Below are 13,947 nucleotides of genomic sequence, written 5' to 3' on the forward strand. Positions count from 1 at the left end.
GTAGTAGTCCAGTGGCTCTGGTTGACGGGATGATGTGGGATATTAGGGGTAGTAGTCCGGTGGCTCTGGCTGATGGGATGATGTGGGATATTAGGGGTAGTAGTCCGGTAGCTCTGGCTGACGGGATGATGTGGGATATTAGGGGTAGTAGTCTGGTAGCTCTGGCTGACGGGATGATGTGGGATATTAGGGGTAGTATTTCGGTGACTCTGGCTGACGGAATGATGTGGGATATTAGGGGTAGTAGTTCGGTGGCTCTTGCTGACGGGATGATGTGGGATATTAGTGGTAGTTGTCCGGTGGCTCTGGCTGACGGGATGATGTGGGATATTAGGGGTAGTAGTCCGGTAGCTCTGGCTGATGGGATGATGTGGGATATTAGGGGTAGTAGTCCGGTAAGCTCTGGCTGACGGGATGATGTGGGATATTATAGTGAATGTGGCTATGCTGAGTGGGCGTGGCTCTACACTCAGCTTTATATATATATATATATAATCATTATAATTTGTTATAACTATAGTTAGTTACTATACCTGGGCTGCACCGGGCTCTTCAGCTAGTTACATTATATGGGGGCGCTTGGGCCGTTTTTACTTTATAAGGGGGCACTTGGGCCATTATTACTGTATATGGGGGCACTTGGGCCATTATTACATTATTAGGGGGAACTTGCATATTTGCATATTCCCAGTGCCTTCTGGGATAAGTGAAGAGTCTCCGCGAGCTCAACGATCACTGGAATTTTGGCTCATTTATCAATATCTCTAACAATAACAATATGGAAGAGGCCAGGAGCCATTTGGTGAGCTGCATTTCGTGCTACATGTTCTCAGACTTACAAGTGGAAAAGCTAAACTTCACATGCCACAAATGCAAGCTTGTGTCCTCATTGGAGGAAAAGTTGCAAAATCTCGAAGAGAGGTTAGCTACGTTGAAGATCATTAAGGAAGGTGAAGAGTTCTTGGACAGAGCAGAATTATCTCTTCATGTTACAGAAAGAGAAGAAATTCGAAGTGCACCTGAAGAAACAGAGGAATGGAGACATGTGACCCAGAGAAGCAGGAGGATCAGGAGGCAGTCAGCACCCATACTGCTCAGGAACCAGTACCAGGCTCTCACGCAGGAAAACGATGAAGAAATACATCAGGATAAGACTTTGCCAACAAACAGCAACCTTGTACGCCTTCAGAGTCCTCCTGGATGGAGAAAGAAAAATGTTGTGAAGAAGAAACGGAGAGTGGTGGTCATGGGGGATTCCCTGTTGAGAGGAACTGAGGCCGCTATCTGCAGACCGGATATAACTTCAAGAGAAATGTGCTGTCTTCCAGGTGCAAAAATTAAAGATGTGTCTGACAGGATATCAGGACTCTTCAGACCTACAGATGACTACCCATTCCTGCTACTACATGTGGGGACAAATGACACTGCAAGAAACGACCTGGAAACCATCTCCAGAGACTTTGAAGACTTAGGCAAGAAAGTGAAAGAACTGGGAGCGCAGGTGGTCTTCTCTTCCATCCTCCCAGTGGATGGCCATGGAACAAGGAGGTGGAATAAGATTCTGCAGGTGAACAACTGGCTACGTCAATGGTGCCGTCAGCAACGATTTGGATTTCTGGATCACGGAGTGAATTACTTATACGATGGACTACTTGCTAGAGATGGGGTGCACCTTACGAAGACTGGAAAGCATGTATTTGGAAGTCGCCTTGCTACACTTGTAAGGAGAGCTTTACACTAGAACAACATGGGAAGGGAAGCAAAAGGCCAGAAAAAGCCATACACCTGACAAATGCTATTGAGAACTCTGCTATTAGAAGTGGAAAGGAAGAACAAAGACGAAAGAATCTAAATAATAAAAATATTGTAGAAAGAGAAACCAATCACAAACTAAAATGTTTCTATACTAATGCACAAAGCATGGGCAACAAACAAGGAGAATTGGAACTACTAACACAGGAAAAGAAATATGATGTCATTGGAATCACTGAAACTTGGTGGGACAATACACATGATTGGAATACAAGACTAGAAGGATACAACTTATTTGCAAGAACAAATTATTAAACAACATGTATGTCAATACCTGGATAAGAATGAAGTGATTAAACAGAGTCAGCATGGGTTGTAACTAATAAGTCATGTCAGACTAACTTAATTTCCTTCTATGACGGTATCACTGATTGGGTGGATCAGGGAAATGCTGTAGATATAGTATATCTTGACTTCAGGAAAGCATTTGACAAAGTCTCTCATACAATCCTTATTGAAAAAATGACTAAGTATGGAATGGACAAGGCAACTGTTAGGTGGATTCATAACTGGCTTAGTGATCGCACCCAAAGAGTGGTCGTAAATGGCTGCACATCCAGTTGGAAGAATGTCTCAAGTGGGGTACCACAGGGCTCTGTCCTGGGCCCTGTATTGTTCAACATCTTTATCAACGATTTAGATGAAGGAATTGAGGGTAAACTGATTAAACTTGCTGATGACACAAAGCTAGGAGGGATAGCTAATACTAGAGAAGAGAGAGAGGATTCAAAAAGATATAAATAAACTGGAGCAGTGGGCAGCAGGTCTTTCCCCGGGAAGGAACAACCACGGGAAGGGCAGTCTCCAATGAAGGAAACCACCTATGCCAAAACATGGTATCCATCCACAGACAGCTATTTCGGGGTATTGCCCCTCATCAGTGTGGAGTCCTTCCCGGGGAAAGACCTGGCTGGTCATTGCTTGCGTTGAGAAACATGTGATGGTGTCTCCGCGGCTTCTGTTTTGCATGTTTTGCATATTTCCCATAAGGGATGGGGGCAGTGCTCTAGAATCACTGCGTTGAGAAACACGTAATGGTGTCTCCGCAGTGTTGGATGTTGATCTCCTTGAGGTCAATCATCCTCATTTTTCACAGTCTTTTACTAGGCATTGCTCCTACCAGCCAGTTTCCTACTCCACACTGATGACTCCACACTACTCCTCCTTCTCCTAGTCGCAGGAGACATTGCTCCCAACCCTGGTCCCCCATGTAATAGAAAGTCAAACCTCCCGACTGCTACACTCAGAAACCCCTCTAATCTTATTAATATTCCCAGCATGCCATCTGTCTCTCTTAATTGTGCACTTTGGAATTCTCGCTCAGTGTGTAACAAACTCTCCTTCACTCATGACTTCTTCCTTTCTAATTCTCTTAACCTCCTGGCTCTTACTGAAACCTGGATCCAGCAGTCAGATACCACCGCTGCTGCTGCTCTTTCATACGGGGACTACACTTCTCTCATACCCCAAGATCAGACAATAGAGCTGGTGGAGGCGTTGGTCTGCTCCTATCACCAAAATGTACCTTTCAGGTTATCCCTCAAGTACCCTCACTTGTCTTCCCTTCTTTTGAGGTCCATGCCGTCAGACTCTACACCCCTTCTCCATGTGAGTGGCGGTGGTGTATCGTCCTCCCGGCCCCTCCCATCAGTTCCTGGATCATTTTGCCACTTGGCTTCCACATTTTCTCTCCTGTGACATCCCTACCCTCATCATGGGAGATTTACTCATCCCCATTGCTCTTCCCCTCTCCCCATCTGCTACTCACCTTTTATCTCTAACCTCCTCATTTGGCCTTTCGCAGCTTACTAATTCTCCAACTCATGAAGACGGAAACTCCCTCGACTTGGTCTTCTCTCGGCTTTGTGCAGTGGATGATTTTGCAAACTCCCCTCTCCCGCTCTCTGACCACAATCTTCTTTCATTCTCTATACAGAACTGCCAGGCTGCTCAGGTCACCCCCACTGTCCATACTTATAGAAACATACAGGCCATTAACACCCAGAAACTTCTGAAGAACTTGCAGTCTTCATTGGCCCCTATCTCCTCCCTCTCATGTCCTGATTCTGCATTGAAGCATTACAATGAAACACTTCAAAGTGCCCTGGATGAATTTGCACCCCCTATAAATAGAACACCACAACACAGACGGCGACAACCCTGGCACACGGTGCAAACACGTTTCCTGCAGCGGTGCTCCAGGTGCGCCGAACGTCTGTGGAGAAAATCCAATCTACACGAAGATTTCATCCATTTTAAGTTTATGCTTAGAACATACAACACTGCCCTTCACCTCTCCAAACAAACCTATTTCAACACCGTCATCACCTCACTGTCCAATAACCCGAAACGTCTCTTTGACACTTTTCATTCTCTACTCAATCCAAGAGTACAGGCCCCAACCACGGAGCTCCGAGCTGACGATCTGGCCAATTACTTCAAAGAAAAAATTGACCAGATCCGACAGGAAATTATCTCCAAATCCCCTCATACCATGCACTGTCCTCCCTCCCCCACTGCATCTAACTCACTCTCTGATTTTGAACCAGTCACAGAAGAAGAAGTAAGCAGGCTCCTTGCATCTTCTCGCCCAACTACTTGCACCAGTGACCCATTTCCGTCACATCTCCTCCAGTCCCTTTCCCCTGCTGTCACCCCTCACCTAACTAAAATATTTAACCTCTCTCTCTCTTCTGGTATTTTTCCCTCCTCATTTAAGCATGCCATCATACATCCACTACTTAAAAAACCATCCCTCGACCAAAACTGTGCCGCTAACTATAGACCTGTCTCTAATCTTCCCTTCATCTCTAAACTCCTGGAACGCCTGGTCCACTCCCGTCTTATCCGCTATCTCTCAGAAAACTCTGTTCTCGACCCTCTCCAATCCGGTTTCCGCTCTTTACACTCCACTGAAACTGCCCTCACTAAAGTCTCTAATGATCTGCTAACAGCTAAATCAAATGGTCATTACTCCATGCTAATTCTCTTGGATCTCTCTGCAGCATTCGACACTGTGGATCATCAGCTCCTCCTCACTATGCTCCGCTCCATTGGCCTCAAGGACACCGTTCTCTCCTGGTTCTCCTCCTATCTCTCCGACCGCTCCTTTACTGTTTCTTTTACCGGTTCCTCCTCCTCTCACCTTCCCCTTACTGTTGGGGTTCCTCAAGGATTGGTTCTAGGCCCCCTCCTCTTCTCCTTGTACACTGCCCCTATTGGTCAAACAATCAGTAGATTTGGTTTCCAGTACCATCTCTATGCTGATGACACCCAATTATACGCTTCTTCTCCTGACATCACGCCAGCCTTTCTAGAAAACACCGGCGATTGTCTAAACGCTGTGTCTAATATCATGTCCTCACTATATCTGAAACTGAACCTGTCAAAGACTGAACTCCTGGTGTTTCCTCCCGCTACTAATGTACCTATACCCGACATTGCCATTTCTGTGTGTGGTTCCACTATTACTCCCCAGCAACAGGCCCGCTGTCTTGGGGTCATACTTGATTCCGAGCTTTCCTTTGCCCCACACATTCGATCACTGGCTCCCTCTTGTCATCTGCACCTCAAAAACATTTCTAGAATTCGACCTTTTCTTACTTTTGACTCTGCAAAAACTCTTACTGTTTCTCTTATTCATTCTCGTCTTGACTATTGTAACTCTCTTCTAATCGGTCTCCCTCTTACCAAACTCTCCCCTCTCCAATCTGTCTTGAATGCTGCAGCCAGGATCATATTCCTCGCCAATCGTTACACCGATGCCTCTACCTTGTGCCAGTCATTACACTGGCTACCCATCCACTCCAGAATCCAGTATAAACTTATTACCCTCACCCACAAAGCCCTCCATGGCTCAGCACCACCCTACATCTCCTCCCTTGTTTCAGTATACCACCCTACCCGCGCCCTCCGTTCTGCTGATGACCTGAGGTTAGTATCCTCAATAGTCAGAACCTCCCACTCCCGTCTCCAAGACTATACACGTGCTGCGCCAATTCTTTGGAATGCACTTCCCAGGTCAATACGATTAGTCCCCAATCCCCACAATTTTAAGCGTGTCCTGAAAACGCATTTATTCAGACTGGCCTATCGCCTCAACACATTAACCTAACCTATCCCTGTGTGGCAGAGCCAAAAGTTTTACCATAACCAGGTTCCCAGCATCATGTTCCCACATGCTTTATGCATCCATTAGCCCTCTGTGTCTGTACTGTTACACACTTAACATTATGGCTGGTCCATACAATCAGGGCAACTGTTACCACCCACCTTTCGTGTCTACCTCTTTCCTCATAGACTGTAAGCTTGCGAGCAGGGCCCTCATTCCTCTTGGTATTTGTTATAATCTATGTGATTATTGTTATGCTGTAATGTCTATTGTCTGTACAAATCCCCTCTGAAATGTAAAGTGCTGCGGAATATGTCGGCGCTATAAAAATAAAATTTATTATTATTTATGAGGGGCAATACCCTGAAACAGCTGTCTGTGGATACCATGTTTTGGCATAGGTGGTTTTCTTCATTGGAGACTGCCCTTCCCGTGGTTGTTCCTTCCCGGGGAAACACCTGGCTGGTCATTGCTTGCGTTGAGAAACATGTGATGGTGTCTCCGCGGCTTCTGTTTTACAGAGGCTGGACAGACATCTGTCTGGGATGATTTAGCCGCGAATCCTGCTTTGAGCAGGGGGTTGGACCAGATGGCCCAGGACGTCCCTTCCAAATCTACGATTCTATGATTCTATGATTCTACTGCCTACAGAGGGCACTTGGGCCATTACTACTGCCTAAGGTGGCACTTGGGCCACTATTATTAGGGGGCACTTGGGTCATTATTACATTATTAGGGGAGCACTTGGGCCACTATTACATTATAAGAGGGCACTTGGGCCACTATTATTAGGGGAGCACTTGGGCCACTATTACATTATTAGGGGAGCACTTGGGCCACTATTACATTATAAGGGGGCACTTGGGCCATTTTTACTGCCTAAGGGGTACACTTGGGCCATTATTACTTTATAAGGGGGTAGTTGGGCCATTATTACTGCCTAAGGGGTACACTTGGGCCATTATTACTTTATAAGGGGGTAGTTGGGCCATTTTTACTGCCTAAGGGGTACACTTGGGCCATTATTACTTTATAAGGGGGTAGTTGGGCCACTATTACATTATTAGAAGGCACTTGAGCCCTTTTTACTGCATATGGGGGCACTTGGGCAATTACTTCTGTCTTAGGGGGCATTTGGGCCATTATTACTGCATAAGGGGGCATGTGGGCCATTATTAATTTATTATTATTATTTATTAGGGGGTACGTGGGCCATTATTACATTATTAGGGGGTACTTGGGCCATTATTACATTATTAGGGGGCATTTGGGCCATTATTACTGCATAAGGGGGCATGTGGGCCATTATTAATTTATTATTATTATTTATTAGGGGGTACTTGGGCCATTATTACATTATTAGGGGGTGCTTGGGCCATTACTACATTATTAGGGGGCACTTGGGCCATTATTACATTATTAGGGGGCACTTGGGCCATTATTACATTATAAGGGGGCACTTGGGCCACTACTACTACATATGGGGGCACTTGTGCCATTATTACTGCTTAAGGGGGCACTTGGGCCATTATTACATTATTAGGGGGCACTTGGGCCATTATTACATTATTAGGGAGCGCTTGGGCCATTATTACATTATTAGGGGGCACTTGGGCCATTATTACTTTAGAAGGGGGTACTTGGGCCATTAGCGCTTGGGCCATTATTACTGCCTAAGTGGGCATTTTTTGTGTTAATGTGACTCAAAGCTGTAGCATGTAAGCCCGAAAGGGCAGGGTCCTCTCCCCTCTGTATCAGTCTGTGATTGTTAGTTTGTTTACTGTAAGTGATATCTGTAATTTGTATGTAACCCCTTCTCATGTACAGCACCATGGAATCAATGGTGCTATAGAAATAAATAATAATAATAAAAAAGCAAAAAAAAAAAAAGTTGGAGATTCCTGCTCTTTATTGTGACCAGCATTTCTCAGCGTGCAGTACCACATTTAACCACTAGGTGTCCCCATTGGTACAGTACCTAATATCACCACACCGTGTCTCCGAACACCAAATATGCAATCTGGAGTAATACATCAGAAATCCACTGGGTGGCAACGGAGTAAAAAAAAAGCCGATTATTAAAAAGAGAAGCCGCGCGATACCACTGTTCGCCACTTGGGGCCGCAATAGTACCACTGATAATAACGCACATTGACACGTGCAGTACCCCGCATGAGCGCACGGTGTCGCCAGTCTATCGCACGCTGCAGACTTTCTCCCGGAGCCGGCGGAGTGTGGGCGGTGATGGGGCGGGCGCGGGCCGGCCCTGCGGGCTGTCCTGCCGGGATCGGCTCAGCCTGGCTCCTGCCGCCGGTACAGTTGCTGCTGGAGGAGTTGTGGTCAGGAGGGAGCCGATGGCGGCGGAGCGCAGGGCCTTCGCTCAGAAGATAAACAGGTGAGGAGGGGGAGCGGGCAGGTGCAGCTGATGGCGGCGCTATACTGGGGCGGACAGTGGCATTGTGGCTGCTAGTGGTGGAGGAGATGCAGAGGAAGGTGGCATACTCTGCAGCCTGAGGAACTGCAACCCCAGCATGCCCTGACCGCGGCATGCTCCGTGCCTGCTGGGACTTGTAGTTCCCAATCCGTCATGGCCGGTCTTACATTTCTCCTGCGCTGACACATTGTAACAAACCAGGAAGGGGAGAGTGAAAGAGTCTGGCTGCAACTGTAACAAACCTGCAGCTGTGAGAAGTATGGAGTCAGTGACTGGAAAGAAGAGTGACAATTCTCTGACAGCAAGCAGAGGCCTCACAACAACAAAAGTTACAGCTGCCCCTGACTGTACAGCTCATGAATATTCATCAGCTAATTACTGAGGAATATTGGAAATGTGATCACTTAGGTCGAGACCCCGCCCCCGGGCATTAGGGAACGTCCTGTGTTATAAGGGTACCGCAACCCCCCTGTGCTTCTCCGCCGTAACAGACCGGGGTGTAACATTTCACTAATTCATTCAACCAGACTACAGTACAGTGACCTGAAATCCTTCCACGCTGCCGCGCCATCTGTTCCCACAGCTGAGCCAAACAATGGCTGCCGGACGCCGGCTGTCTGTCTACAAACTGGTGCCGAAGTGCGAGGGGCAATAACATAAGAAGGGGCCGAGATGGAAGAGGATCAGAAGCCAGGTTACAGGGGTAATAGGAGGATCAGGAGCCGGGTTACTGTAATAAGAGGTTACAGGGTAATAAGAGGATCAGGAGCCGGGTTACTGTAATAAGAGGTTACAGGGGTAATAAGAGGATCAGGAGCCGGGTTACTGTAATAAGAGGTTACAGGGTAATAGGAGGATCAGGAGCCGGGTTACTGTAATAAGAGGTTACAGGAGTAATAAGAGGATCAGGAGCCGGGTTACTGTAATAAGAGGTTACAGGGGTAATAAGAGGATCAGGAGCCGGGTTACTGTAATAAGAGGTTACAGGGTAATAAGAGGATCAGGATCCGGGTTACTGTAATAAGAGGTTACAGGAGTAATAAGAGGATCAGGAGCCGGGTTACTGTAATAAGAGGTTACAGGGGTAATAAGAGGATCAGGAGCCGGGTTACTGTAATAAGAGGTTACAGGGTAATAAGAGGATCAGGAGCCGGGTTACTGTAATAAGAGGTTACAGGGGTAATAAGAGGATCAGGAGCCGGGTTACTGTAATAAGAGGTTACAGGGGTAATAAGAGGATCAGGAGCCGGGTTACTGTAATAAGAGGTCACAGGGTAATAAGGGGATCAGGAGCCGAGTTACTGTAATAAGAGGTCACAGGGTAATAAGAGGATCAGGAGCCGGGTTACTGTAATAAGAGGTCACAGGGTAATAAGAGGATCAGGAGCCGGGTTACTGTAATAAGAGGTTACAGGGTAATAAGAGGATCAGGAGCCGGGTTACTGTAATAAGAGGTTACAGGGTAATAAGAGGATCAGGAGCCGGGTTACTGTAATAAGAGGTTACAGGGGTAATAAGAGGATCAGGAGCCGGGTTACTGTAATAAGAGGATCAGGAGCCGGGTTACTGTAATAAGAGGTTACAGGGTAATAAGGGGATCAGGAGCCGGGTTACTGTAATAAGAGGTTACAGGGTAATAAGAGGATCAGGAGTCGGGTTACTGTAATAAGAGGTTACAGGGTAATAAGAGGATCAGGAGCCGGGTTACTGTAATAAGAGGATCAGGAGCCGGGTTACTGTAATAAGAGGTTACAGGGTAATAAGGGGATCAGGAGCCGGGTTACTGTAATAAGAGGTTACAGGGTAATAAGAGGATCAGGAGCCGGGTTACTGTAATAAGAGGTTACAGGGTAATAAGAGGATCAGGAGCCGGGTTACTGTAATAAGAGGATCAGGAGCCGGGTTACTGTAATAAGAGGTTACAGGGTAATAAGGGGATCAGGAGCCGGGTTACTGTAATAAGAGGTTACAGGGTAATAAGAGGATCAGGAGTCGGGTTACTGTAATAAGAGGTTACAGGGTAATAAGAGGATCAGGAGCCGGGTTACTGTAATAAGAGGTTACAGGGGTAATAAGAGGATCAGGAGCCGGGTTACTGTAATAAGAGGTTACAGGGGTAATAAGAGGATCAGGAGCCGGGTTACTGTAATAAGAGGTTACAGGGGTAATAAGAGGATCAGGAGCCGGGTTACTGTAATAAGAGGTTACAGGGGTAATAAGAGGATCAGGAGCCGGGTTACTGTAATAAGAGGTTACAGGGGTAATAAGAGGATCAGGAGTCGGGTTACTGTAATAAGAGGTTACAGGGTAATAAGAGGATCAGGAGCCGGGTTACTGTAATAAGAGGTTACAGGGTAATAAGAGGATCAGGAGCCGGGTTACTGTAATAAGAGGTTACAGGGGTAATAAGAGGATCAGGAGCCGGGTTACTGTAATAAGAGGTTACAGGGTAATAGGAGGATCAGGAGCCGGGTTACTGTAATAAGAGGTTACAGGGTAATAGGAGGATCAGGAGCCGGGTTACTGTAATAAGAGGTTACAGGGTAATAGGAGGATCAGGAGCCGGGTTACTGTAATAAGAGGTTACAGGGGTAATAAGGGGATCAGGAGCCGGGTTACTGTAATAAGAGGTTACAGGGGTAATAAGAGGATCAGGAGCCGGGTTACTGTAATAAGAGGTTACAGGGTAATAGGAGGATCAGGAGCCGGGTTACTGTAATAAGAGGTTACAGGGTAATAAGAGGATCAGGAGCCAGGTTACTGTAATAAGAGGTTACAGGGGTAATAGGAGGATCAGGAGCCGGGTTACTGTAATAAGAGGTTACAGGGGTAATAAGAGGATCAGGAGCCGGGTTACTGTAATAAGAGTTTACAGGGGTAATAAGGGGATCAGGAGCCGGGTTACTGTAATAAGAGGTTACAGGGGTAATAGGAGGATCAGGAGCCGGGTTACTGTAATAAGAGGTTACAGGGCAATAAGAGGATCAGGAGCCGGGTTACTGTAATAAGAGGTTACAGGAGTAATAGGAGGATCAGGAGCCGGGTTACTGTAATAAGAGGTTACAGGGGTAATAGGAGGATCAGGAGCCGGGTTACTGTAATAAGAGGTTACAGGGGTAATAAGAGGATCAGGAGCCGGGTTACTGTAATAAGAGGTTACAGGGGTAATAAGGGGATCAGGAGCCAGGTTACTGTAATAAGAGGTTACAGGGTAATAAGAAGATCAGGAGCCGGGTTACTGTTATAAGAGGTTACAGGGGTAATAAGAGGATCAGGAGCCAGGTTACTGTAATAAGAGGTTACAGGGGTAATAAGAGGATCAGGAGCCAGGTTACTGTAATAAGAGGTTACAGGGGTAATAGGAGGATCAGGAGCCGGGTTACTGTAATAAGAGGTTACAGGGGTAATAGGAGGATCAGGAGCCGGGTTACTGTAATAAGAGGTTACAGTGCAATAAGATGATCAGGAGCCGGGTTACTGTAATAAGAGGTTACAGGAGTAATAGGAGGATCAGGAGCCGGGTTACTGTAATAAGAGGTTACAGGGGTAATAGGAGGATCAGGAGCCGGGTTACTGTAATAAGAGGTTACAGGGGTAATAAGAGGATCAGGAGCCGGGTTACTGTAATAAGAGGTTACAGGGGTAATAAGGGGATCAGGAGCCAGGTTACTGTAATAAGAGGTTACAGGGTAATAAGAAGATCAGGAGCCGGGTTACTGTTATAAGAGGTTACAGGGGTAATAAGAGGATCAGGAGCCAGGTTACTGTAATAAGAGGTTACAGGGGTAATAAGAGGATCAGGAGCCAGGTTACTGTAATAAGAGGTGCAGGGTAATTAGAGGATCAGGAGCCGGGTTACTGTAATAAGAGGTTACAGGGGTAATAAGAGGATCAGGAGCCAGGTTACTGTAATAAGAGGTGCAGGGTAATTAGAGGATCAGGAGCCGGGTTACTGTAATAAGAGGTTACAGGGGTAATAAGAGGATCAGGAGTCGGGTTACTGTAATAAGAGGTGCAGGGTAATTAGAGGATCAGGAGCCGGGTTACTGTAATAAGAGGTTACAGGGGTAATAAGAGGATCAGGAGCCAGGTTACTGTAATAAGAGGTGCAGGGTAATAAGAGGATCAGGAGCCGGGTTACTGTAATAAGAGGTTACAGGTGTAATAAGAGGATCAGGAGCCGGGTTACTGTAATAAGAGGTTACAGGAGTAATAGGAGGATCAGGAGCCGGGTTACTGTAATAAGAGGATACAGGTGTAATAAGAGGATCAGGAGCCGGGTTACTGTAATAGGTTGCAGGGGTAATAAGAGGATCAGGAGCCGGGTTACTGTAATAAGAGGTTACAGGGTAATAAGAGGATCAGGAGCCGGGTTACTGTAATAAGAGGTTACAGGGTAATAAGAGGATCCGGAGACGGATTACTGTAATACGAAACTTAGGAGACAGGTTACTGTAATAAGGTTTTGATACAAAGGTGTGATTATCGTTTCCAAACTGTTAATCACTTTTCATAATTTTGAAGCCCATATTCTCCAGACATCCCCTTGCACCCCCGTCGTCACCATATCTATTTTTTTGTTCCTCATTTCCTTCGTCCTCCCCTCTCCCGCGTCCTGTTATTGTGTTGGGAGAGCCGCACTTCCTCTCATATCGGTCTGTGAGAGACGGACTGTCCTCTCGTGGGAGCTGCTCATGTGGGACATGTCATGGCTTCGAATAGAGTGTGAGCTTTTGTTTTTTGATTATTGCTTGTTTAGAGTGTAAGCTCTTGGGGTCAGGATTCTGTTATTTTGTTGTTGAGCGTAAGCTCTTGAGGCCAGCTCCTTTGTCCCCCCGACTCCCCTTTTTGTGGGAAGATTACTCTCTATGTCCTTGGTGTTTATCTATCTTTGGTCTCTTTGCTTTGGGCTTAGCATTGATGTAAGATAGTGAATTATTCAGAATGTGACCTGGAAATATTCGGTTCCCTCCCAGTGTCTCTGGTAAAATGCAGAGCAACCGGTTTAATGTGTCATCATCTGTGCAGTGTGATATGAGCCTGCTGCTTGGGTAAATGACAGGACCACCTATCTTCACAGTGCCCCCCCACTATAGAGTTATTAGTGATCAGGTGGGTGCTATAAACAGTAATATTCAATATCCTGGACCATAACAAGTTTGTTGTTTTTTTTTTTTTAATCGCCTTATACTAATGATGGGAAAGTGGGTGGGGCTTACCGGTGCTATGATGTCATCATTGCGTGCTGTGATGTCATCTTTTTGAGGATTTCTCTGTGTTTTGTATGTGAGGGTTCCCAAGTGGAAAAGAGTTCCCACGGCCGCCATCTGGCAGTACAAAATGGCCGCCAAGTGAGGAGAAAGGAAGCAGAGAGAACGAGCTGTTGCTTGCTGGGTGGGACTGTTTCCAAGGCAACAGTCAGGAGCCCCATAGTTTTTGTGCACATGTACGAAACCCGCCGGCTGCTAAATGGTTGAAATTAAAGGTGCTGCTCGAGACCCCTGTAAATATTTTTAGTCGGACCACACCTCATGCTTTAGAGTTGAGCAAAAAGATTCGCCGGATCCAGGTTGGCTCTCGGACCACCACA

The 13,947-nt window shown here is 46.4% G+C and overlaps 1 protein-coding gene across 9 annotated transcripts in view; it reads left to right on the plus strand.

Moving 5' to 3' along the window:
• The first annotated feature begins 8,109 nt into the window (after positions 1 to 8,109).
• The window catches only part of DOCK6 (dedicator of cytokinesis 6), an 83,242-nt gene continuing 77,404 nt past the window's right edge, over positions 8,110 to 13,947 (plus strand). For 4 of the 9 annotated variants that reach the window (XM_073587509.1, XM_073587516.1, XM_073587518.1 and 1 more), the window contains exon 1: positions 8,123 to 8,318. In XM_073587509.1, the coding sequence (XP_073443610.1) occupies positions 8,278 to 8,318 (41 nt within the window). In that variant the 5' untranslated portion in view covers positions 8,123 to 8,277. Of the gene's footprint in view, positions 8,319 to 13,050; positions 13,083 to 13,947 lie in introns of those variants that run through there. The other 5 variants (XM_073587511.1, XM_073587510.1, XM_073587517.1 and 2 more) reach the window with 3 other exon arrangements.

Source organism: Dendrobates tinctorius, unplaced genomic scaffold, assembly GCF_039654945.1.
Source record: "Dendrobates tinctorius isolate UK_male_01 unplaced genomic scaffold, ASM3965494v1 ptg000099l, whole genome shotgun sequence".
Taxonomy (NCBI): Eukaryota; Metazoa; Chordata; class Amphibia; order Anura; family Dendrobatidae; genus Dendrobates; species Dendrobates tinctorius.